At 31.1% G+C, this 27886-nt stretch overlaps 3 protein-coding genes across 5 annotated transcripts; all 3 read left to right on the forward strand.

The window, feature by feature from the left end:
• Positions 1 to 6593: 6593 nt before the first annotated feature.
• LOC111041156 lies at positions 6594 to 9123 on the forward strand. The gene has a single exon (XM_022325355.1). The coding sequence runs from the start codon at positions 7060 to 7062 to the stop codon at positions 8725 to 8727; it is 1668 nt and encodes a 555-aa protein (XP_022181047.1). The 5' UTR covers positions 6594 to 7059; the 3' UTR covers positions 8728 to 9123.
• A 1821-nt stretch (positions 9124 to 10944) lies between these two features.
• On the forward strand, positions 10945 to 15683 carry LOC111041157 (rhomboid-related protein 2). The gene is made up of 8 exons (XM_022325356.1): positions 10945 to 11377; positions 13129 to 13152; positions 13223 to 13390; positions 13462 to 13650; positions 14149 to 14288; positions 14732 to 14945; positions 15089 to 15202; positions 15266 to 15683. Exons 1-8 carry the CDS (start codon positions 11312 to 11314, stop codon positions 15458 to 15460), a joined length of 1110 nt encoding a protein of 369 aa, XP_022181048.1. The 5' UTR covers positions 10945 to 11311; the 3' UTR covers positions 15461 to 15683.
• A 6906-nt stretch (positions 15684 to 22589) lies between these two features.
• LOC111041167 (equilibrative nucleoside transporter 1) lies at positions 22590 to 27617 on the forward strand. 3 transcript variants are annotated; one of them, XM_022325366.1, is made up of 12 exons: positions 22737 to 23043; positions 23139 to 23183; positions 23391 to 23546; positions 24138 to 24219; positions 24829 to 25001; positions 25083 to 25228; positions 25309 to 25541; positions 26137 to 26265; positions 26500 to 26611; positions 26686 to 26771; positions 26884 to 27083; positions 27159 to 27270. In XM_022325366.1, the coding sequence occupies exons 3-12, from the start codon at positions 23410 to 23412 to the stop codon at positions 27268 to 27270; spliced, it is 1410 nt and encodes a 469-aa protein (XP_022181058.1). In that variant the 5' UTR covers positions 22737 to 23043; positions 23139 to 23183; positions 23391 to 23409. The 3 variants fall into 3 exon arrangements, with proteins under 3 accessions (XP_022181060.1, XP_022181058.1, XP_022181059.1); XM_022325368.1 differs by lacking the exons at positions 22737 to 23043; positions 23139 to 23183 and adding an exon at positions 22590 to 22709; XM_022325367.1 differs by having other exon boundaries at positions 22738 to 23183; positions 27159 to 27617.
• The last annotated feature ends 269 nt before the right edge of the window (positions 27618 to 27886 follow it).

A 27886-nucleotide genomic window follows, 5' to 3' on the forward strand; every position in this document is an offset into this window, starting at 1 on the left:
CCATAATACCTTTGTGAATAATTTCAACAGATGAACATATTGTTGAGCAGTGAAAAAAATGATATTACAAGAGCTCAATATGTGAAATTGGGTAGGTGGAAAAACACGCATGTACCTAAACACTCTACTCCTAATTAGTAATAAATAATTCATAAATTATTTTAACCATTATGGGCACTTTTATGTGTGGAGACTCAATTGATAAGAATTTTTTTACATATTTATTCAATGAAAAATGTCAAATATAAATAATTGTATGTCTGAATATGGCAAAATGGCTTATGCTTAACTATTATTTATATATAAAAAAAATTTGAATTTAAATATGAACTCATCTATAGATAATATATAGTGTTAAGTTATAAGTAAAAAACATCAGGTGTATAACTGTATAAGTATAACATCTTAAGTATATATTATACACTACATTTATACAAAACTTACACATGATAATAATTTATGACATTATTTTCATTATAATATATTATAATATTTTGTTATAGGTATGTACCAATACGCCATATGGTAATTACTAATTAAGAGTAGAGTATACACTACACATATTGTGTTCACATTTATATTTAATTTTTTTTCTGGTCTTTTTTTCCTCGGTGTGTTTATTTTATTGTGCTTTATTTTTGCGATTTGTGAAATTTATGTCGCATTACCATGGTAATGTAAGAATATAAAACGGAACGAACGCCGTGTCAGACACGATCCTCTGCTTAGGATAGAGCGGACGGTACTATCACAGAATATATGAAATTTAATAATTAAATATTTTATGTGGTTTCAAGATCAAACTTTAATGCCACAACATTTGTAATAATTGAGGAAAAAATGTAACTTTGTTAACATGATTGATGTATACCTAATATATATGTACAGTGGAACCTCGATAACTCGAATCGGCAAAAAAATTCGAGTTATTGAAAAAATTTTTTTCATTTGAAAACACAATATGTAGGTACTTTATTTTATAATTTTATTTATTCATGTACATATCTATCTAATATATAAATGTGAAAATGAAAACCTTTGAGTGATATGTTCTCGGAAACTACTGAACCGATCGTTATGATTTTTTTTTTTAAATTGAAGAGCTCATTGCGGAGAAGGTTTATGGCATTTAAAAACAAAGGAGTTATCAACTATCATAAATAATGACCTGTTATGTTGACTTACCGGATGAGGTTCGCGGTACGACAACGGACGGCGGCTAGACGTGGCCGCCCAAACTTCCCTTTCCATATCACCGTTGCGCGACGTGATAGTTCATATCGTTATTCGTTGCTAATGGAAAACTTAGATCATATACTATGGATGGACCCACCGCGTATTAAATGTGGTCCTGAGGCACTTGATAGAATGCTAAGGGATTTTAAAAATAATGATCGCCCAACGGGCGGAGTTGTTATTCTTTTTGCTGGTGACCTTAGACAAGTATTGCCAGTTGTGCCTAAAGGCATTAAAAGCGATGAAATCAACGCCGGTCTAAAGTCATCATGTCTTTGGTCTTACATAACATCTTTGAGATTAACAACCAATATGCGTGTACACCTTGGTGGTGATAATAATGCCGAGCTCTTCTAACAACATCTTTTGAAAATTGGTGGCTGAACTTTTCAGAATGATGAGGAAAGCATGATATACATAAATTCTACATTTGCGATTTCGGTTCTTGATAAAAATAACTTAATCGACAAAGTTTATCCAGAAAGTTCTCATCTTTCCAATAAATCCAATGAATGGCTCCGTGAACGTGCAATTTTGGCTCCTAAAAACGACACCGTTAACATCATAAACGAAAAAGTTCTTTTCATGTTCGAAGCTGATAAAAAAAACTATATTTCCTTAGATAGGTACACTTACTAATCAAGATGAAGCTATAGATATCCCGACTGAATTTCTTAACTCATTAAATCCATCAGGTCTCCCCCCCCCCACACACGCACACACAAACTTGGTTTAAAAATCGGTGCGCCTATTATTCTCATGCGAAATTTAAATGCTCCCAAATTGTACAATGGAACGAAGTTAAAAATATTATCTTTGAAAAAAAACTACATTGAAGCTGAAATTGTTACCGGCTCAGCGAATGGTCAAATTGTATATATCCCAAGAATACCAATGATAACAAACGAGTACCCCTTCGAATTTAAACGTGTCCAATTTCCAGTTAAACTTTGTTTTGCTATGTCAATTAATAAGGCACAAGGACAGACAATGAAAGTTGCAGGAATTGACATCAGCGATCCTTGCCTTCACTCACGGACAATTTTATGTTGCCTGCTCCCGTGTAAGCTCAGAAAAAAACTTATACATATGTGCCCCTGGTGAAAAAACTAATAATATAGTTTATGAAGAAATATTGGTTAATCGGTAGTTATGTAGCATTTTTCCAAAATAATAAAAACTACTTTTTAAGTTTAGTATCCTAACCTTATGTCTTATCGATAATTATGAATTCATTAATTCAAGACGGTAAATGGTAATACATGGCGTTATCTTATTTGTCACGATTTTGTTTCCGGGCAACGCCGGGTAATTCAGCTAGTTTAATAGTAAATGTATAATGTATGTAGGTATTTATATTATAAAAATTTAATAAAATTAAAAAAAAAGTATTCTATAAAAGAATATAAAGTAATAAATATGTATGTAGTGTGTATAAATTGTATGTAAAAAAGAAAATACATTGTAATTAATAAACTATAAAGTAGAACTATTTTTTAAAGAAATCAGATATTTTTGATAGTTTTTTTATTGTTTTACCTATTTATAAAGTTTTCAATAACGGTTTAGCGCTGAAAAAATCTCGTCTCCAATTTAAAATGTACATATATTATTATATAAATTCGAGTTATAAGCCAAAATTCGACTAAAAAAAAACACATTTACTAACGGTGACCACAATATATTGTTTTCTTATATACCTATAGTTGTGACTACAATATCAAACACTAACAATTTAACACTCATATTAAAACTAACTATGATGGTTCATGTCAAAAATATCAACAAAATAAGAGCACATTCAATTTTGTTTTCATTCTACATTTTTTTTAAATTTACTACAATAATTTACTACAATTATTATGCTATCGTATTTGAATTAAATATTTTAGGTATTATATAATAGATTATTTGAATCGTCGTATTTTAATTGTTTTATATAATACATACACCAACAACAGTAAATTGAATAAACAAGTGTGCTGTAAATAACAAATTTTTATTTTTCGAATTAGCAGACAACAAAATATAATATTATAATATTGTTCGACATTGAAAATAAAATAGGTACATGGCTAATTAATTTCCAAACACATTGACATTACATATTATGTGTATTTAAAATGCCGATTGTAATATTCTTACATCTCAATATATGGTTCAGTAATAATTCGTTTACGGTTAGCCAAAAGTGGCATTTTTAGTTGACAAAATGACAACTCTACAATATAAAATAAAATATGGTCTCCGCTAGTGTCCACGATAGTCGTGTAACTGTGTAGATGTGTTATTCGCGGTCAGAGTTGTACAAAACGCGCCCGTTCGTTGGACTTAGCGGACCCGTTGATTTCGCACCATTTTCTTTTGGCTTCGTACTTACGTCCGTCGCTTTCCGTCTGCAACTTTAGTTGGCTCTCCTCACGATTTTTGTTTTGTTTTACCGCTAACCGTTCTTGTCCGTACATGTATAAATTATGATGTATCAAGTTATTGGATGTACTCAGTATTTCATTGTGTAAAAATGCGTTACATATTGTAATTTAAAAAAAAATAAAGATAAGTTATTTACAGAACACAAATTTATTCTGCAATCGATTGGTGAATAAACTATTTAAAACAATTAAAATGCGAAGATTCTAATAATAATATTTTATAATGCCTAATATATTTGATTAAAATGTAGATCGGCTGTTTAAAATGCGGTAGTAGTATTTTAGTAAATTTGAAAAAGTTTAGAATGAAAACAAGATTTAATGTGATCATATTTTGTCGAGATTCTAGACATGAACCATAGTTGGTCTTAGTGTTTGATTTATAGTCATTAATATAATACATAGGCATGTATTAAAATTTAAAATAATATATTGTGATCACCGTCAGTAAGTGCAGCCGTATTTGTATAGCCGTACAGGTACTTCATAGTACATTGATATTTTTGGACCTGATTTATTACAGTTTGCTCAATTTTGTTTACATTGTGTACTAGTGCTTTATTGCCGAGAGTTGGGCACACCTGCTGTAGGAACTCAGTTCCCAATGGTGGAAAAATGTATAATTTTTTCACCTAACTAATCTATAGATGTGCCCACTATTGTTAAACTTTTTGAACGAATTAAATATTATGTATTTGAAATGTATAAAGAAATGGTGTAAAATATTCAAAAAATAAAGCAGGATGGATTGATGGATTTCTGTTTTTTTTTCAAGTCACATTGGTGAATGTGTAAAAATGCAAACAGAACCTATACATAATTAGTACTTTAGTTAAATTAATATACATAGTTATAAATTATAAGCATACTTGTTAAATATTTAAATACTAATATTTAAATACTAGTATTTAAATACTTTTTCTGTATTTTAAATACATTTTAAATACTTTTAGACAGAAGTATTTCAAGTATATTTCAAATACATATTATTATATTTTGTATTTAAAAATATTAAATACAAAATTTTCAAACAAGATATTATTTTATTATTTACTATTTAGTTTCGTTTATCGATTACGAAAAAATTGCTTATCGTCGATGAAAAGACATGACGATTATAAATGTTATCGACAAACAAAGATATTACGGGAAAAATAATATTTCCCGTATATCATATATCTAATGACTATTTGGCTATTTATAGTTCATAGTATCATAGCACGGCAACACCCCGAATCCCAGTATCCCACATACACACACACACACACACACACACCGTCACTCCGCACTTGTTAATTGTTATTTGTTAATCGTCCAGTCACTATAAGACACTATAGTTGTCAATCGTTGTAATATTATTGTTTGCACACCGCCGTGAGTCCTGACTATATACTATAGGTATAGATAATTGTTTATAATTGTAATATAATTGTTTTAAAATACGCAGTATATTTTTAATTTTTATATTAAAGACTTAACTAGTATGGAAAATGAACTAATACATTTTAAAACACAATTTTTTATATATAAAGGAATTCTATATAAACCTACAATAGTCTACTATATTCAATACACATTAAACAAATAATTAGTTTTAAGAATTAAGAATTAGAAAATAATAAAGCTTAAAAAATGTATTTAAAAATATTTGAAATACTTTTTGAATATATTTGTATTTGTATTTAAATATTTATTAGCAAAGGTATTTAAATAAATATTTAAATACTTTTTAATTGAAGTATTTAAATACCTATTTGAAATACTTTTGAAAAATATTTTTAACAACATTGATTATAAGTTACCATTCAAGTCTTATTTATCTATAAATTTCTCCAAAAAATGACACTTTTTTCAAACCTGTTTTTGCATAACCCCTTGAGTCACCACACACCATGAAGATTTCTGGAAATGAATAACAATTAACAGCTTAGAAAAATATGTTGCCAATTTAATATTGACATATTTTCAGTGTGATTCCTTTATCACTCTTAATTAGGTTGAGTAAAACACGAAAAGTATTTTGTATTTACTTAGATTATTTTGTTATTAAAAAAGTAACTAGCTAAGTACATAATATAAGATTTTGTTTTATAAGTGTTATAAGTATTATATTTGATTATAATTTTAACTTCACATATTCTGTGGCACTATCAATTCTTGATTACAACGTTGGGGACGAGCGCCGCGTCGCGGTATGTGTACAAAATACGTACAGACGGCTATTTCCCTCTAATTTTTTCTTTTACGGACGGGCTATTTTTCTAGTTGTGTACTCGATATTGAATAATCCAATTTAATTGTTTTTTTTTTTTGTCGAATTCTCCGAATAACGCAATAACTAAATAAAAATAGTTGGCCTCCAATGTGCAGATAACTATTTTTAAAACTAAAATGTAGTTACTAGTTGCAAATTGTATGTTCTACTATTCCCTCTTCTTACTATGTTTTGTCATCTGGTGCCAGTGACGTGCTCAGCTTTTTTGAAAGGAAGGGATATAAATTGTTGACTATTCTCAGACCATGTTATTATATAATATATACATTAATTGGTTTATCATATATTTTACATGACAAAAATGTGCCAAGGGGGGAGGGGAGGGATATGACAACCTCATCACCCCTGTTCTGGACGGCCCCATATGTACCGCATGCTTAAATGCATTATGAATGTCTTGTTACTCTTGTAGGTAGTCCTGACACCGTAGCTGTCAAAGCCGATGGCGTAGGTGAGTCATAAGATATAAATGTTTTCGCATCGTATATAGATAACACGAATTCAAACAAAAAGGCGTGGCCAACTCTGTGCAGCCCGCGTATTCCGTACGATGAGTAATGACTGATGAGTAAATCATCGTAAACGAATATGGGCTTACTACGACTTGCAAATATCACAATCACAAACGTCGTATAATGTATTACTGCAGCTGCACTGAGTAACAACCTTATTAGCCTTTAAAAAAATAAAAACATTCCACTATAAGATAAAAGTTTCTTTCAATCACTAGACTGTAGTTATAGGTACACCTATGATGGATAACCTCTGATCCGTTTGCTCACAACTCGAACGAATGAAAGTCACGACATGCGGAAATCCCGTTGCATAATTATTTCTTTGGCTACTATGCGTCACTACAGTATAGCCTTTAGCCTGTTATAGTATACAATAACATTTAGCCTTTAAATGATGGATAGATACAGTGCGTTGTTGTCAGTGGCGGGCGACCTTTGGCCCACCGCGCTCATCGTTTAAAAGCACAGTGCACATGTGTCGGGCTCGCAGTCTAATGTTCGAGTGTCAGTCGTAACTGCGAAACTCGCGAGCCTTTGTGGCGATATCAAATTGTTCGTATATAGCTGATTTCCTTAGATCAGCCACTCACCCGTCACGGCGATGATGTGGTCGACAGGCGCGTGCCTGTGCGTGGTCCTGCTCCTGCAGCAGGGGCCGGCGGTAGACACCAGTTTCTGGGACACCATTCCGGTGGTGTCGCAGGTGAAATCGGCCGTACAGGCGATTGCCGGCGACTCCGAGGCGGCGCGGCAGACGCAGATCAACTTCGCCAACCAGATGCCAGTGGTGTCGCAGATCAAGTCAGCCGTGGAGGCGGCCACCGGCGACGAGGAGGCGGCGCGGCGCACACAGATCCACTTTTTGAAAAACGCCGAAACGCTGGTGGACGGCACGCCGGTAGTCGGCCACATCAAGGGCGGCATACACATGATCGCCGGCGACAAGGAACGCGGGCTGGACATCATCCGGGGCGCGACTAGCACCACCGGCGCCGTGGTCGGCGGTGTACTGGGCGGACCGGCGGGTGCGGTCGCCGGCGGCCTGGCCACGGACGTGATTATAACGAACATCGACACAGCAGTCGCGGCTGCCAACGACGACGATCCGCAAATCAAGCCCTACGGCATGGTTGACTATCTGATGAACATCGAGAAGAAGTCTGTCGGCGAACACTTTGACGTGATCACGGGCGTGGGCGCTGACGTGGCCGGTGGCATGGTGGCGAAAAAAAGTAGCGGCAAGTCACCGTCTGCCGCTACGAAACCTCAGTACAAGCCGCTGCGAACGGCAGGCGACGATCCGACGCCCACGTTTGGCGCTGGTGAAGGCAGCCGAACGCGGCCGGGCGTGACCACCATCGTCAGGGATGGCGTAGAGGTGCACGCGGACCGGGTAGTGGTTAAGGACGGCGTGGAGATAAACAAGTTCGAGCTGGAGGTGGACCGGCCTTCGCGGTTCCTGGACGACGCAGCCGAGTACGAGGCGCTACGGCCTAAGCCCGGTGACAAGCCGTTCATGTCAATCGCGGTCGACTTGGACAGTCCGATGGTGGAGCGGAACCTGCACCCGGCACAGTTCGACAAGACGGCGTTGGAAGTGTCGCGTCTGGCGGGCGGCGGCGACGGCCGGCGGTGGTTCACACCGTTGACCGGCCTGGACGTCAAGTACCTGGACCGGGTCCGTCAAACAGACTTCCGCGTCATCAACGACGTGGGCGGCACGACAAACTGCTACTTCTGCACGGCGGCCGCGTTCAAGGGTTGCTCGGTGAGCACTCTGACGACAGCATACCGCATCAAGCCCATGAGCGTCTGGAACGCCGCGTCCGTGGCCACCATGGTGGACGTGTTTAAGCGGATCGGGCTGTCGGGCACCACGTTCCGCCAGTTCACTGATCGCACAGCCCTGATGGGCCACCTGGACGCGGCCATCGCCCCGGGAAGTAAGGCCTCGTACGGGCTGGCCTACGTCCACGCCGATGGTGGTCACGTAGTCTCGCTGCGGGCGTGGAAGGATTCGGCGCCGAACTCGCCCGTCAGAACTCTTATCGCGGACTACCAGGCGCCGCTGCCCGGCCGACCGTTTTCAGACCGGTTCAAAGTGACCGTGCCTGTGTCCGACAATTACTTCCTGTTCACGTTCGAAAAGGAATACTTCAACACGGAACCGTTCAATGGTAAGAAACTCAACGGCGACAACAGCATCAAACGGTTGGCGACAAGCGACATCGAGAGCCCGGACGTCGCGAAGCGCAAACTCGAAGCTTAGGCCATGGTGGGTTTACGTCTAGTCAATAACGTCAACGCGTTGATCGGGGATTCCTATATATGTGTAATTTTACGAAATGTCGTCTGTCAGGCTGTCACTATTATGGCCGTGGAAAAATTAACCTAAATTAAGGCTTGTACCTATATTTTTTTACATATGAAAATTTATACAGATATCAGTTAGGTTAAGGTTTTTGAAGTATACTTACCTATAGTACAAAAAAATGAGATTTAAGTACATAAATATTAAATACACCTAACTATTAAAACATTTTAAATTGCTGTTTATTATTTTGATAAATTGTCCAAAAAATTACAATCGGTGTTATTGGTGTATAACTGTATTACCCAAGTAGGTAGGTAATTGTATCGAAGTAAATAAAAAAATACAATGTAAGTAATGTGTGTTATTGTTCAGTTATTCTGATAAATTGATGATTGAGTTAGCTACTCACAACTCACTGCAGGACAGATTATGTGACAAAATTATTAGTAGAAATTTCAAATTAGTAAAATTAGTAGTTTAGTACTCACACTCACCAACTTTACAAGTGTTCTTGTTATAAAAATACCAGGAGAGACCGCTCATCGTTCTAATGGGGTGAGTCGAGAGTGTGTATCTAGATCTACAGTGGACGAATAACTGATTTTTATAGTTGATGCATCGTGCAAGAACAATTTGCTTTGAGGCCCCCCTCACACTGCCGCTGGGCCAGTAAATACTAAATTGTGTTCCGAACTAGCGTACGCAGAATTCGTTTACGGGGGGAGGAGGTTACCGTTTAAATACATATATGTATACATAAAAAAATGTTTATAAAATTTTATTCTTATATTTAAGGTCATAGCACAATTCAATTTTAAAAAATGTATATTTTATGGTCTAAGAAAACGTTACAACTTAATATTAATTCGGCTTGATGATTCATCAAGTACAGCGGCGTCTGCTGAGATTTCAATACTCTGATTAAAATTTAACAATGCTAATCCATTTCATCGAAATTCTCCGGTTGTATTTCGTATATAGGTTTTGAATAGTCAAAGACTCGAAAAGTCGTTCCGAGGTTGGCCTTCGTAACTGATAAAGTATCAAGAATAACTAGAAGTTTTCGTACAATTGGAAATAATTTTTAATCACATACCTATATAGCTACATGTAATGCATACCTAGTTATAGTTCTAACTGAATGGGCATATTTATAGGATTTTCATTCATTTGCAGGCTTACATATTTCCACCATGATCTAAGTTCTCCGATACTTTCTTGTTCACTGCAATTAACGATATTTTCATAACGATGCACCAAATTTATAAAACAACCTAACCTAACGTCCCCCTCCCCCCCCCCCCGGCTGTATGCCACTGGTTCCGATTATGTTTTTTAATTGCTACTATCAGTGAGCTCGCCGGCCCGAATGTCACCGTCATCATCACCTCGGCAGGGTTCATGTGTAGGTACCTACCATTATGAAGAACATTATGAAGTTTAATAATAAAATAAGTGGGCAAGGGGGACCACTCGGCTGTACATTAAGTGTCACATGTGCCGCATGGGTCACTGTAATCGATGTGTTCAACTTGAATTCAATGATACCCACCTATAAAATCATTGTGGTACGAAAAACGATCCAGAGCGAAGGACACATTACTAAGATTATTTTATGATATTATTGCTATTAAAGTAATTTATTTACTGCTAATATTTACTAAAACTGTAAGTTGAATTGATATTTACCGACAAGATTTCATTTGATGTAGGTTGTAGGTACCTACTATAGTACTATAAAAGTTTCGAACACTTTATGAGGTCATATAGGTAATATTAAAGCTCTCTATAGTCTCTATACGCGTCTTCTCTAGGTATTACCTACCATTATCTATACACGATTCAATTTCCAAAATAAATAGACTAATAAATGTTCTATAAATATATATATATATATATTTTAGTTGTTTTCTATGCAAAAAAAAGTGGAACGTAAGTCTAAGGGTTTTAAAACATAATAATACAATCCGCGGCAGGATAAGGTTCCCCGTGAGCTGTCCTAGCAATTAGCAATTTAGGAACACCGAAAACATACAGGCACAACTTATTTTTAAAAGCGTTTAAAATGCAATGAAATATTGACACAATTTTGAGGTGGGAGTTAAGCGAAATACCTACACTTTTGTTGGTTCCACATCACAGATATATAAACATACGTTCCACATCCACAAAACGGTATTATGCGCGGTGCCGCGGTCTTCTCTCTTACCGGCGTGAACGCGTGCTACTATCGTAGGCAGCTGCTGCTGGTTCTACTGTGGTTCTACGGTATTATTATGTATGCCGTCAAGTTGTATGACTGTCGTCAACCGTCAGGTTTACGACCATAGAGCGACGACTGTTTTTTACAAAATATTTTGTTTACATTGCCCGATAAGCAATCAAATCGGTTGTGAGATCATTGTCAACGAATAGTTTGAAAGCGGAATGTAATTATTATTAATTTCGATCTGTCGGCACTCGGCTCTCGCCAAACGACAGTATTTACTTTTTTTTTATTACCTACCTTTTTGTGTCTTTCCGTGCCTACTTGTCGAAAATGTCTGCTCATCAGCAACAGCAACAACAGCAATTCCAGAGCATACCACTGGACAGTGTCGAATCGGTAATTATTATTATGGTTTATTTACCTATTATTTTTAGATAAATTAAATCAACAGCCTTCTGAACAGTAGGTATTCGTCACAGTAATATAGTACTGTAGTCCGTAGAAATTATGTCTGAGAGACTTATTGAACTTATACGCTAAAATAATATTTCATATTCATACATCTGTAAGTACTAAGTACCTACTTATTTAGGGTATGACTTGAGTTAAATTTAAATACTATTGTTTTAAATCTTGTGATGATTGACTTATTAGTAAAACTTTGGTTTTTAGATCGAATTTTTGTAGCAGTTATAATTGAAAATTCCCATGGTAAATACTAAAAATATGCAAGCTTCAATCAAATTTTACTAAGGCTGTGTTCTAGAATTTTTCTTTCATATGTGGCTTTTATTGAAAATTGTACATTTGAATTTTGTATATTATACCGATTATACATATTAAAATATTAAAATTTATCTTTGGATTTATCTGCATTTATTGTCTCCGTCTTACTTATTAGTTATTACTAAAGAGTATACCAAAATGGAATTTCAGCGATTCCAATTTTGTGTTGTTGGCTTAAATATTAGAGACTAGAATAGATTGACTATTTATCAATTCTAAAGGTGTATGCATTATCTGTGTTCACTTGATATATTTTTAAGATATTTCAATTTGTATAGAGTTAGATGAGTATGTAAAGCATTAATATTTAAAGATGTTCATAATTTAATTAAAAATAAAAATATTGTTAAAAACCAATGAGAGAACAGTAACATACATGATGATGTTCTTACCTTTAGGGTTGTTAATAAATCAGCATACTTCAAGCTAACCATACAACATTTGAACTGCTGTTTACTGTTATGGTGACTCATTCCTAAACTATTTCTTTTGTGCAGACTATACATTTTTAATTTGAAGTGACAGTACGTAACTATTAAGTCATTACTCATTATTGTGGTTTTACTAGCTCTTATGTAGTATTTATTCACTAATTACAATAATTATAAATTATTGATAATATTATTATTATTCATAATATAACCATAAAAAACACAAATCATTGTAAAACGAAAATATCCATTTTATTTCATTTTCAAATCTACAAATGTATATTATGCAAAATTAAAATGCTGATATCAAACAAGACTTGATAGTCAAATTCAAAATCCTAACCAGAAGTGTTGATTATAAACTATGCTTTAAATGCAATTTACTTATTAATAATATGGAGAACATTTTTAAATTAAAATTAAAAATAAGACCAACATAAAATTCAATAATATACTCTAAAAAAATATATAAGCTTATGCAGTTCTATTATTTCAAAATTGACAGTTACATTTAATTAGTTACCTAATGAGATTTTAAAATATTATATTAATAATTCTTAGAGAGTTAGTACATTTTATCATCTGAAAATTGTTTGTACCATTAATCATTACAATTTATAACTTATATTGAATGACATAAATTGATGTAAATAGTTTTACAACTCGTAACAAAGTGGTATTTAGAAATTAGCAAATTTAAGACCCGAACAATACAATGACATTGTCTTCTCCCTTAGTTGCATGTACACTTTTTAAATTTTTATTGATTACTCATACATTTATTATAATCTTAATAATGAACACTTATGCCAATACCTATGTGAAAATTATTGTTTTTAATTTGGGTGTATTGTTTTATTTATTTAAACTGTACATCGTTATTAAGATATTTTTTACCCTAATTTAATTGGTTATGATTTGTTTTTTCAGCAATGGGAAATGTTATTTAACCGCGTAAGTATTAATTGAAAACTTTGTTTTTATTTTTTTCAAATATTTATATTGTATTTGAAAATTTTATTAGTTTGACAGAAATCGTGATGGTAAAATATCTATTAACCAGTTGCATCATGTCTTACAACAAGGAGCTGGTGAACAATACAATATACCTCCTAAAATTTTGGCAATGATTGCACAGAAAGCTGATCACGATCAAGATGGATATATAAATTTTAGAGAATTTTTACATTTGGTTAGTAAAATCATTTATATTTTATGAATACTTTGCAAAAATTATAAATTCATGATTTTTAAAATGTTCAGATGGAAGAAGAACCTGTAGCTAAAAGTTTGACTACAAATTTGTTTAACAAATACATCCATTACACAATTGTACCAAGAGGTCCTCCTAGATTGCGGACTGCAGGAGTGGATCATACAGATGGGGATTATGAAGATGAATACTCTTGCAATCCACCAGCATTATGTATGGTTATTGTTAGTCTAATTGAAGTAAGTAAATGTTACCAATAAAAATAAAGTAGAATAAATTAAAAAATAAAAATGTTCCCTATTTTGTAAATTATGTTATTTTATTATAATATTTAGTGATATTGATTTGTACAATATATAGGTCTGAAACTGTAATATCTGTATGGCATCTTTTTATGGCAGCTATTTCCAAAGTGTGTGCCACAGTGTCTTTACAGGGGCACTGCTCTGCCGTAGAATTTTGTACTACTTCTTATGATTTGTCAAGCTATGACTTAGAGAAGGGCGTACTATAAAACTCTCATTTCAAAAAAACAGCCCAAAAAAGTTTGGGAACCGCTGCCTTAAAACTTCAATTAAATATTATTTCTAATGTAACAATTAATGTAAACTAGACAAATTAATGTATACCTAGGCGCTATTAGTTATGCAAAATTTATATGAAATTCCATAAACCAATTATAAATATTAACATTATTATAAATTTATTAATTACTACTTTATTTTTTTTATACATAGGTACTATTTTTCACTTGGGATGTTTTAAAATTGAAAACAACCGAGTCAATCCAAGGCCCTATGGCTTCAACGTTTATTTACAATCCTCATCGTAGACGTGAAGCTTGGCGATTTTTGACCTATATGTTTGTACATGTTGGGTAAGTTTTTTTTACAAACTTAAGTAATTCTTATCAGTGGCGCAACCAAGGAGGTGGACTTCACATTTAGACTTCCCTCCACCCCTTGAGGATAAAATTAATGCAAAAGAGTGTAATTAATTTGAATTTTTTTCCTGTATATTTTATCATTTATAAATTATAATACAAAGTTTCTAGTCACACAAGATGCAACAAATTAGATACTAAAATTTAAATTTCTAAAACTTCTGTTTTTTTTTGTAATAATTATTATGTTTGAATATTGCATGTAAAATATTCATTAAATGTATTTAATTCTGCTAAGAAAAATGTGTCATTTTTGGACCCTACTCTTAGGTCGTCTTAGTTGCGCCACTGGTATATAAAATTCCAACTTATGATAATATCATACATATAAGTTATTATTGGCTATAATTGAAAAACATGTTACTTCTTATTTTCAGACAGACTCATTTGACAGTAAATTTAATTGTTCAACTATTACTTGGAGTACCATTGGAGATGGTTCATCGTGGTTGGAGAGTTGTGTTAATTTATTTATCCGGAGTTTTAGCTGGTTCCCTAGCTACGTCAGTAACTGATCCCTCAGTTTATTTGGCTGGTGCTTCTGGAGGTGTTTATGCTTTGATCACAGCACATGTAGCTACTATAATTATTGTGAGTACTGAATTTAGTTTAAACTATTTTTGGTTTATTCCATCATTGTAATGCAATTTAAATTAACTATGTAAAATAAATAAGTATATTATATTAATTTAAGAGTATGATTAATTTATGTTCTACACACAATTGTTTTACAGAATTGGTCTGAAATGGAGTGTGCTATTTACCAACTTTTGGTATTTGCTTTTCTAATAACTTTTGATTTTGGATCATCTATTTACAATCGCTATTTTGTTAATGTGGACAATCAGGTATGTCATTGATATTTTATTTTCTTGAAGCTATTTCTATTAATCTAACCATGATATTTTTAGATTGGTTATACTGCACATTTAGCTGGTGCTATTGCTGGTCTACTTGTAGGAGTGTACACTTTACGAAATCTTAACGTCCGTCCGTGGGAAAAAAAATTATGTTGGTCGTGTTTTGTCATTTATGTGTTGTTGACAGGCTCAGCTGTGATGTGGAATATAATATTTCCTGAATATTTTTCAAAAGAACAATATTAAAAGTTAATATCATTAAAGTTATACATTTTGGATCAATTCTAGCGCACAAATATTTTTTTAAAAAAAAACTGTTGTAAAAATAAAACTTAAATGTTCATTTATGATTGTATTAAATATCAATATTTTATTTAACATATCCAATTTCACAAAAGTTATGAGCTTTGTTACTTTACATTATATTTATTATTTTAGTGAAATATACATATAAGTTAATGTGTGATATAAATTTGTTTTATATTTTTTTATGATGATTTTTTTTTAGACATGCCTTGCATTGCTACATATTTTTTTTACCACAAAATTACACTTTTATATTTTGTACAAACAACTTTGTATTTATTTTTTATACAGAATATATTTTATCTAATCTTATATTTACAAATATAAACATATTTATTTTTTTAATTTATGTCTGATTATTTATGTAAAAAATAATTAATATTTTACTTGTATGGAGAAAATATTTTTATTTGGAGCTAAATCAAAATCACAATGATATGTAATATTTTGTAAGTTAAGTTTTGATAAGTCACTTTAAAGTCACATTTATTTTTGTCAAAGAGTTATGTATATTAAATATTTACATTTAAAAAGTTAATTTATACCTATCTATTACCACATTTTTACTATATATTAAGTTTTTGTTAGACCAACATCTATGAAGTAAAAATATACTGTATGATGACACAATTTAGTTAATTAATGCAAATAGTTTTTAATTGATATAATATTGTTGTATTATTGTTATCACTGTAACATGGTTGAGGATGACCAGTTAAATATAGTATATTCAGGGAAGAAATTAGTTTCTTTTGAATATATTATAACTGTAGCTCGGGAGCACAAATAGTATTTTGGATCTTAATATTACAAATAAATGTGGTTTGATCTAAATAGTTATTATACATAAAAGTGTATTATGACTTATAAATGACATTTACCAAAATTTGGGGCTGTCTCGTAGTTCAGGTGCACGTGATGGTAATCTTGGAAAACTACTGTTCACTTACATATACTTACATATTGGTACTTGCCATTTGGCCTTAGCCTTACAATAATAAACGTGAGACATACAGGTCCTGCATATGCCATGTTGTCTATATTAAGTTAATAAAATATAAATAAGGATGTAAGATGTTATGTCACTATTAAGCTTTGCTTTTTGGTATCTAATACTGTTTATTATTCTTTCTTAAAAAACAGTTTTTAACCCTACATGACCACTATATTTTGTACCTGAAAATATAGTATTTAAAATGCTGTATTTAAATTTGATATTTTGAATTTTTATTCCGATTTTTATCTTATGTACATTGGGACCATTATAGGTACAATTAACTATACACCATTCTAGCTGCGATCTGATAATGATCTAAAAACAATACTAGCATAGGTAGGTATTAAAATATTTAATACAATAAATACATTTAGTAATAACTAATAACAAGTAAGATTAATAATATTTTTTTTAACGCTGTTAAGACTATTAAGGTGTTTCATACCAAAAACATTTATTTTGCCTTCAGTCAAATAATAACTTTCAATTAGTTAATTTTCTTTAACTACATTTTATTTTAAAAATAGTATAGCGATTTGAATGGTTATGTTTTTATTTTATTTATTATTTATTGTAGAGCTTCTCAGTTTCAACTATTATAGGTTAACAGTAATTTTCAAGTGCATACCTTACAGTGACTAATAAAATCGGACAAATAACTGTAATATATATATATGTATATACATATGTTTTACAATAAAAATATAACATTATCTTTATACAATGAATAGTGAATGTGGAATAATGTATATTATATTATATATAATCTAAATAATAGCAATAATTAAAATGATAAAAACAAACAGAAATAGAATGACTATAGCAAAATTATTGTAATAAACTCATATTAGACGTAAATACGTAATAGATTTTATTGGTCTGATATAGGTTACTATCATAGGATGTAAAAGTAAGGTAGGTATTAATATATTATATTATAAGGGGGTAGAAAAGATGGTAGGTAGTTAACGATTTAATAAAGGAAATGGCATAAGTGTTTACAGGTTAACTATTGCTCTAAAATCTTCAAGAAATTTGCTGATTGAGTTTTCGGGCGTAGCTGCATGTGAGGTGTCAGGGGTGATATTTACGTACCTAGTATGATATAATTTGTTTATTATTAAATATTAATTATTATAGTACAGCTAGGATTTCTTTGAATTTGAATGTTTTTTTCCTTAAGTCAAAATTCATTGGTTGTCAGCTAGATATGTCCACGATTTAGATTATATTCTCGTCTAAATAGAACAACAACTTTTTTTGCATACTTTGAACATAATGCATTAAATTGCGTAGGTAATTCAACTTTTAAAAATCTTATGAATTTTAAATCGTATTTATTTTATGAGCGTCTATAATTGTTGGCTATTTGCCAAGTTGTCATAAATTTACCACCTAATCTTGGCCAAACGACCGATAGAATTACAAAGGGAATTACATATATTTCTTTTTTGTCTTTCATTGGTACCACAATGTATTATGTACACAGTCATTCGTTATTTAACACGTTGACATACAGTCATATAGACATGCAGTATACAGTATACCGTTTTATATTAAGTCTTTATTAGGCATTGAGGTGGCTATAACAGATTTGAGTCTTCAGTGATTTTCAGAAAAAGAAAAAATTAGGAAATAGTGCATTCTTTTGAAAATTGAAAAACTAAATCATTAGAAATTAGGAAACAATAAAAGAACTGTCCTGAAAAATTAGAAAAATGGAAAAGGGGTGGTTTGAATTGAAATTCCTCAGTTTTTTTCAAAAACAGATAACATTGCCACAATGGAATAATGGTTTATCACCTATCAAATTAAATAATATATATTTATTCAAATATAAAAAATTTAATCAGGGTTGAAATATTTAAAACACTTTGGTTTTGAGCATTTGAGTTGATATTTTATTACTAATTGTTCAAGTATCAATTGAGCAAACATTAAACTTTGACCAAATAACATAAACAATTACTGAAAAGTCATTACCTAGTCCTAGTAGCTACATATACATTTAGAGTAGGTATTCTATCATAATTTGTAATTATATTTGACACATGACAATTTGACTAATATTAATTCAACCGCGATCCTTATTCCTTTGTCAGATTTTTTTCTGTTGTACATAATTATTATAAATAACCATATGTTTAAATTATCAATTCATTTACTTGATAACATTTTCAAAATATTTTGACTCGTTTTGAGCTGTTTAAAGATATTTTGAAATTTCATTTTTTTTTTTTGTTTTTTTTTCTATACGCGTCAATAAAATTTTAGTGGTTATGTTAAAAAGCTTTTAAATGTAATATAAGGCCCCTGATATAGATATGCTTCCAATATCTATAGTTGAAAATTATTAAAAATACATAGGCATTATTTTTTTTGATAAGCATTTAAAGTTAAAATTTTGACAAAATTCATATTATTCAACATTTTTTTAAATTTTATAGCTTAAAGTTGAAAATTTAAAACGTAAGTTCCACGCAAGTAGGTATTATTCTGTAACCAAAAAATCTAAAGTTTATTATTATAATATTATATTTTATACACACAATGCCATTCCAAATGTATTTTTCTTTTGCCAACAATCAATCTAATCTACAGCGTAGTACTATTGTACTAATGCTTACTAGTAAAATAAATTGTCTACTTTAATCGCAATTATATTATAAAATATACTAAATTACTAAGTAATGTTATAAACTGGCAAATCGTCTTCAGAATTGTTTTTCGTAAAAAATGATTTTCCATTGAATACTACTGGACATTTTAAATTTTGACCTCCCGTATAGGTATGCACTATGCATCAAGCCATCAACTAGATGTTCTTCCCCGCCGGAAAAGATATTGAAGCTGAAAAACCAAGCATTATTTCGGCTACCTACTAATCGTGCACACAGATAACAAAATTTGTTAAAAAGATACTCACGTATCATAGTAAAATCAATTCATTAGGCCTTGTAGGTTTGGTGGCCAAAGCCCCCTGTGTCTATGTTTTAATTGCTCGTGTGGGTAGGTTTTGATTTCCAAATCCCTCCCCCCCCCCATAAAATAAAAATTAATATTTTCAAAATGTTGACCTTTTTTGTACTACTTATGGCGTGTCCTTAGGTAACGTACACTTTTGTTTCTCAAATGAGAAGCCCCCTTTTGTACTGTACATAATCTAGTGATAGTGGGTAATTTTTTTGAGAATATTGTCGACGTAGGTTGTAGGCAGGGCCGGCGTTACAGAATTTTGTCGGGGGGGTGTTAGATCAAGTATTTCCGACTTAAATTTAATTTATGCCGACTCAAAATTTCTAAAAAAAAATACGTGAAGTACAAAAATTCCTGGTTTTTCTGTGTTCAGATGAAGTAAAATAGTTAAAACAAAAACAAAATATAGAACTAAAACATTTTAAACCATTTTATGCATAGTTAAAATATTTTTTACATATATTTCATACAGATGTAAAGATACAAGGCTGTCGAAACTATTTTAAGATCTAAAAAATAAGTCGTGTACAAATATAAATCAATCAGTGTTTGTCAATAACTCAAAAAAATAAGTAAATAATAAAATTTTTTTTAATTTAGCAGACGGCAGATGGCAGTAGGTACATCATATTATTTAACAAAATAGATTATATACGGGTACTTGAGATAGGGATTTCCGAATGCCGATTAGCGTTTTTTTTTTTTTTTTTATTTTACACAATATATATACAATCTGTACAATTTTGCACAATTAGCATATTTGATAAGAGTTAAAATATAATACATGAGTACTTGAGTAAGAAGCCACCCACTAATGGCACTTAACTGGAGGTTGTATGAAACTAGCTATATATTTTTTTTTTTTTTTTATTTTTTATTTTTATAATTTTTATATTTGATATTAGTTCCCTAACAAATCACGGCACCATCTCCTTTTTAATCGACGCCTGGGGTTGCCAGGTAATGTTTGGATGGATAGGTTTTTAATGAGTGGGTTATGGTGTGTTTGCAGCCGGGCATGAAAGATTTTGTAGAAACGTATAGCTTCTTCTGTCACAGTTTTTATTGACAGGTCATTATGTATAGTGTAATTCGAAACAAAGGGTGGAGCATTAGTAATTTTTCGAAGAGCAATATTCTGAAATTGCTGAATTTTGTTTGTGTTGGACGTTTTTGCTGTACCCCATAGTTGGAGACCATATGTCCATAGAGGTTTGAGTAATGTTTTATACATAAGAACTTTAATTTTTAAACTGGAGTGTTTGTTATTTGTGAGTAGCGTTCGTAGTCTGCGAAGACGGGCGTTTAAAGCAAGTCGTTTTATACGGATATGGCTATTCCAGGTGAGGCGCTTATCCAAGTTAAGTCCAAGATATCTAACTGAGTCAGCTGTGGGAATAAGTATGTTATTTAAATAGACATTTGGACAAATGGAGTGGCATAAAGTGAATGTTGTGTGTACTGACTTAGTGGGATTAGGTTTAATGCGCCAATCGGTGTACCATACAGACAATAGGTTGAGATGAGTTTGGAGATTTGCCGAGGCCGTAATAGGGTTTTTGTCAATTGATATGATGGCTTTGTCATCCGCGTAATCAGCTACAGTAGTGTTCTGTGAGATAGGTTGATCAGAAGTGTAGATATTAAAAAGAAAGGGAGAGAGGATTCCGCCCTGGGGAACTCCAGCTAAGATTTTCTCGATTTTGGATACTGAGGAGCCAAACCGGATTTGAAAATGGCGGTCGCTTATATAAGACTTAATTAATAAATATAAACAGGGAGACAGAAATTTTTTTAGTTTAAAAAGTAAACCTTCGTACCAAACTCTATCAAACGCTTGGCTAATGTCGAGAAAGGCACAAGTGCAATAATGCTTGTTTTCTAGGGAGCACGAGATTGCGTCAACTAGTCTATGTACCTGGTGTATTGTGTTATGAGCTGAGCGAAAACCAAATTGCGAGTCAGGTAAAATCTTGTACATAGAAATGTAATGTAATAGCCTTTTAAGTATCAGTCTTTCTAGTATCTTACCTAGAAAAGGTAATAGACTTATTGGTCTGTAGGAGGACCGATTAGCGTTAGCAATGATATGCCGACGGACTTAACGTTGTACAACGTACAAAAACAAATATATATTATAGTATTATAAATTATAATACGGGTCCTTACTCCTTAGCTGACAATATCAGTCGGCAGTATTTAGATTTCTAAATCGGTAAATTCTCAACTGCCGACTGCCGGGACCCGTTCCTATACCATTAAATATACATTTTTTTTTTCAAAAAGTATAATTTCTAACGGACAACGGCTCCATGAAATTGCTGACTGATAATTACAAACAAATTCAACAGGGGGGGTGTGACGACCCACCATACCCCCATTGCTGCCGGCCCTGGTTGTAGGTACCTAGTTAGTAGTTTATAAAATTGACTAAGTAGTTTCTCAGACCTTAATCAGTGAAAATATGTTTATACTAAGAATAATAGCCAATAGTTTCACAAAAATCTAAAATAGATTTGATATTGGATCTATTATTTAATATTCATTATATTTTGACAATTTTTACAAATTACACCTAAATGTTAAAGTTAATCATTATTATAGGTACCTAATTATTATTTGAAAATCACCATAGACCTCATACACCCATTACCAATTAAAATGCATCTCTATCGTCATTAGTACGGAAAGTTTAAAAACTCAACAACTACACATTCAAGTTTTGATTTTGATATGACAACATTTTCGGTAAAAATATCCTCGAAATAATTTATAGAAGAAAAGTTCTCATTTGTAAACAGAAGTTCGTTACAATGTACTCCTTAAATAGTAAATACAACAGATCTCGGGAATTACAAAAAAATTGTTCTTAAAGTGTAGGTAGTATTTACAAATCCTAAAATCTGATTTATGATTAACTTGCATTCCCGAAGAAAGCAAACGGGGTGATCCTGCTTGATGAATCACGCTGTATGCGGCACGCCTGACGTATTCACGTATTATCTAAATGTTTCAACATTTTGGATCCTTAATTTGTGGGCGCGATAGTAGTAACTTGCGATAGTGTTGTCCCGTGATAGTAGGTAAGAACTATCGAAACGATTTTTGTAGTATTCGGTTTCGATTAATTTACATTGTTGTTTGTTGTGTCTGTGACCTGTATCTCGTGCTATAATACTCATAGACTAACATTACTCTATGATAATACTCTAATAGGTGGGTACTCTTATCTAATAGTGTTACAATTCACAATAATAATCACTAATCACAATCCTTAGAACATTCTGTTGTTGTTATTATAATAATATGGTAGAACGCAGTATTCTAAGTTATTAATACAATTTTATGTTAAAGTACTAATTACTTTATTATTTTTTTTAAATAAAATTTACTATTTTAGTTTTTTAATGACAGTTGTAATAGTACTCTGTACAGACTAAACGATAACACTAGTATATTGGCAGTGGGCACTAAAATTATTATTAATACTAAATGATTATCGTTTTTGAACGAATTAGTTGGCATTTGACCAGTTACACTATTTTAATATGTATGAAATAAATATAAGTAACAATAATTAATCTTAACATTTTATAAACATCAATTAGCTTTATGATGCATTTGTTTTTTTCTTCTCGCATATAGTCAATAAGTAATCTGAATACATGGTAATCAGATTAAATACAATAGGTATGTACCTTTTGTTCCTCAATAACATACGTTTTTATTAGTGTTATACTGTTATTATAATTATTTGTTGCATACTTATACAATGTGTCTATTCAGTCTATGGGCTTAACAATTATTATGATTATTGTTGTCAATAAATTTCTTTTTATATTATATATTAATCATTTAAACGTGTACATAGATTAATACAATTAAATGTTTGTCTAGTTTTTGAAGTGCATCAAAAATGGATGAACAGGACCCTCTTGTATTTGCTGACACAGTTAACAATAGATTATTTGGGCTTCCAGAAGTATTGGATAAAAATGTTGACAATATAATTGTCAACGAATGCAACACTGTCCTAACAAAACCACCAGACCGGTAAAATATGATTTGTGTCAAAAAAAAAAAATTCTAAAAACCTAAAATGTTCATTGAATTCTTAAACAGTTTGTTAGAGTATTAATATTTATGAAGTTAAAATACCTAACTTCAGTTCAAAATTATGAAAAAGAGTTTGTAAGAAAACGCTATACCTGCATGTGTTGTCTCCGTCTTACAAATGTTTTGCTCGAGAAAGAACCGAGAAGGCTACAATTATAATTAAGAAACTAAATTTTCACCATGAATAGAGAAGAACTTTAACTGTAGGGTTTTTTATTTTTGGATAAGATCAATATATCAAAAGTTGTTTAAGTTTGAAAAATGTTAAAATATTAGATTTTTAAAAGTTATATAACTTTCTTCTCATTAATGGTAAAGAATTAAAAACGCTACGACACAAAATATTACCTTCTATATTGTGTAAACTTTTGGTATCTTTACCAGGACTATAAATTGAGTGGTTTTATCCCGCGAAATAAATTTTGTCATGTTGTATATTTGTAAGACAGAGACAACACATGTGGGTGTAGCATCCTCTTAAGTATAATAAGTAATTATTTTTACATTTTATTACATTTTCTTTTTCAGGTACAACTTAGGATTTTTAATATTTTATGTACTTGGTACTTGTCTTCTACTTCCATGGTACTTTTTTATGACTGCAAATGATGTAAGTGTTATCTTCAATAATTCAATAATTATAATACAGTGGTCGCCGCTTATTGGACTCACGGTTAATTGACTCATTCGTCTATTATACTGAAAACGGCTGGTCCCGATTCGCACATATACAAACACACAGCAAAAAATTCGTCTATTCGACTCACACGCCGGTTAATAGAGTCATTTGAAAATTAGATAAATAAATANTGTAAGTGTTATCTTCAATAATTCAATAATTATAATATAAGATATTAGAAATTATGTTAAAAAATTATACAAATCATATTAGGCGTACAATTTAAATTAAAATGTAATTGTTATATTTCTCCAACTTTCATAAAACTGTACTTTACAATACATGCATTGTTTACCTACTGGCTGTAACAATGTTCCATCTAAAATGTATTGTTATTTAATATCAATCAGTTATTAGTTCTCATTGTATTATATATTCTTATGAGATTAAGGAATAGGATCAAAAATACATTTTATATTTTCTTTTTTGATGTTCACTAGGTATTCATTGTATGATTTAATGAATTTGGCTTATATATTTATAGTAATTTATTGAATGTATTTACCTAATTGCATTTATATGTTGTGTTTTAATCTCAAGTACTGGATGTATAAGCTACGAAATTTGCCAAATGATACTCAAGTTATTTTTCTTCTGCCAAATGAAGATCATAGCCATTCAAGACTTCAAGCTAACTTCACTTCTTTTCTTACCATTGCCGCATCAGTTCCTAGTTCACTAACCTTATTACTAAATACATATTTAGCTAAAAAGTAAGTAATGAAATAATCTAATAACATTTTCTATGTATCCAGTTAAATATCATAAAAGCTAAAAAATGTAAATATTTGTAGGATGTCAATTCACTTTCGAATGATCAGTTCTTTGATGTTAATGCTTGTTTTGTTCACAATTACAACAATTTTAGTTAATTTGGATTCCGATTCATGGCAAATATTGTTCTTTATAATTACCTTAGGAACAGTTATTTTTTTAAATAGTGAGTTCAGTTTACATCATTATTATTACTAATGTTAAGTAAAATTATGAAAGTTTTAATAAGACATGTCTTTTTTTTAGTTGGAAGTTCTATAATGCAAGGAGCTGTGTTCAATTTAGTCACCTTTTTTGACAGTAGCTACATGACAGCAACTGTATGTGGTCAAGCATTGGGAGGCATTGTTGCTGCATTAGCTCAAATATTGGCTTTGTGGTGGGGTGCATCGTCTGTCCACAGTGCCTTCGTTTATTTCTTATTTGCCGATATATTCATATTGCTTTCTCTAGTTTTATACGCTATATTAGTCAAAACAGTTAGTATATTTTAAAATACCATGATCTAATATCAAAATTATTATTTCTTAAAGTTTCAAAATAATAACATGTAACTATGTCTTATATGCAACCTATTAAGGGCTAGTCTTGATGAACTCAATTCCAACACACATACTTAAATTTATTGTTTTGATTGATATGAAAATGAAAAATATTTTGGTTTTTTTTTTAAAATAATTGTTATAAACATAATTAAGTAGTTTCAAAAAATGATTATTAAAAAAAAAATTGTTTTCAACATTTCCCATAGGTATATAGGGCATAGGCTATTCGTCCAATTGTGATTATAGGTTTTGATCTTAAAGTTATTTTGCCCATTGATGCATGTGCTAAATAATGAAATGTTTCAAAAATATTTTATTTATTACCTAACTCAACCTTTAACTTCCCTTAATGATGTTTTTAAATTGTAAATTTTATTTTTTGCTTTGAAATATGAAATTAGTGTAATCAAAAGAAATAACAAAACCAATAGCCATGTTCTGTAGGCAGCAAATAAGTCTAGTACAAAAATTATCAAAAATTTTTAAATTTATTTTGCATTAACTTTTTGAAATAAATTCATTCTTTTAGACTATTTATAAGTATTATGTTCAAGACGTACCTGCAAGCACCTGGATTAGACGTTCATCTTCTACACAATATGCTTTACTCGGAAATGAACGAACCCCTATTGCTGATACATATGTGGTTTTAAAAAAGGTATATATTTTTAGGTTTATAATTGTTTGTTTTTAAATTTCTAAAATTCCAAACCATAAAAACTCAACAATACTTTAACTAACTATAACTGTTGAAATAAGTATGGGATATGTGTCATATTAATTTTAATTGCCTGAGTATTATATAAGATGAATACTTTATTATATTTTCTAATTTTTACTAAGGTTATTTGTATGATTCAAAATGTTTGATATTTATTTTTCATTTTAATAGATATGGAAATTGGGTTTGAGCACTTGCTATAATTTTTTAGTCACTATGTCTGTTTACCCAGCAGTTACTGTATTAATAACTTCAGTGAACAAAGAACACACTGCCTGGACAGGTAAACATTTAATACCTTAATTTGTATTTTATCAACATAGGTAACTATATTAATATTAATGTTTATGTATTTAGATACATATTTTTTGCCAGTGATAGCTTATTTACTTTTCAGTACATGTGATTTCTTAGGAAGAGTAATGTCAAACCTCATACAACTGGTAATTACTAATTTATTTTAACCTAATATGTTTATATTAGGAGTAAATTATAGATACTAATGTTTAACCCTTGTAAAAGAAACAAATGATATTAATTATTGTAATATTACAGCCAGTTGATAGTATTTGGCCATCCACAATATTATCTGCTTTGAGAACTATTTTTATTCCCTTGATGATGGTCTGTAATGCTAAGCCTCGTTATTATTTACCTGTATTAATAAATGATGATCAGTTATATGCTGTTATTATGTCTATCTTTGGTTTTACCAATGGTATAGTTTCTAACATCACAATGGCTTCTATTCCCTAGTAAGTATTAACTACTGTTTTAGGCTGTAAATGATCAATGTGTATTAATATTAAATAATTATTTTTTGCTTATAGTTTTGTTGACAAACATGAACAGGAAGTGGCGAGTTCATTGATGATTACATTCCTTGGTATTGGCATTTCTACAGGTTCATTGATAAGTTTTGGCATGGTTAATTTACTATAAAATGTACAAACATATATACCGATATGGTATATTACAAATTATGCAGATCTTTATAACTTTAAGTTCTTCTTATTATCTAGAATTTATTTGTTCGTTAATTTTATATTTTAATTAGTTTAATCATCATGTTATCTACTTATAAGTTTAACAACTATATTTTATTTATAATTTTATATATTTTTAGTCTACATTTTTCATTGAACAAAACAATTATAAAAATTATTTTCAGCTATGCTATGACTACTAAGCTTTCTCAGTCTTCTTATTGAGTTATAACTCATGATGGCTATAATATTTTTTAATGATATTTTTATGTATATAGTATATACATTTTTAAGGATTTCTGTGAAATCATAAACATAATAATATAATATAATAAACTTTTATACCGTTATTAAATATCATACCAAGAGTAAAGTCTTTTTATTTATTTACCAAATAAATAATTTGTTTTAGTTTAAAGGTTTGAAGGCCTTGAATAATCTAAAACAATTACTTTCTTCATGTTGATGAGTATTTTAGTTGTAGGTACAACTATTTCCCTAATTGTTATTCTTTATTAAAATCATTTACAAAATATTTATGTTTTAATGTAACTGTTTTATCTTATTTTAAA

This window comes from Myzus persicae, unplaced genomic scaffold (genome assembly GCF_001856785.1).
Source record: "Myzus persicae strain clone G006 unplaced genomic scaffold, MPER_G0061.0, whole genome shotgun sequence".
In the NCBI taxonomy this organism is placed as follows: domain Eukaryota; kingdom Metazoa; phylum Arthropoda; class Insecta; order Hemiptera; family Aphididae; genus Myzus; species Myzus persicae.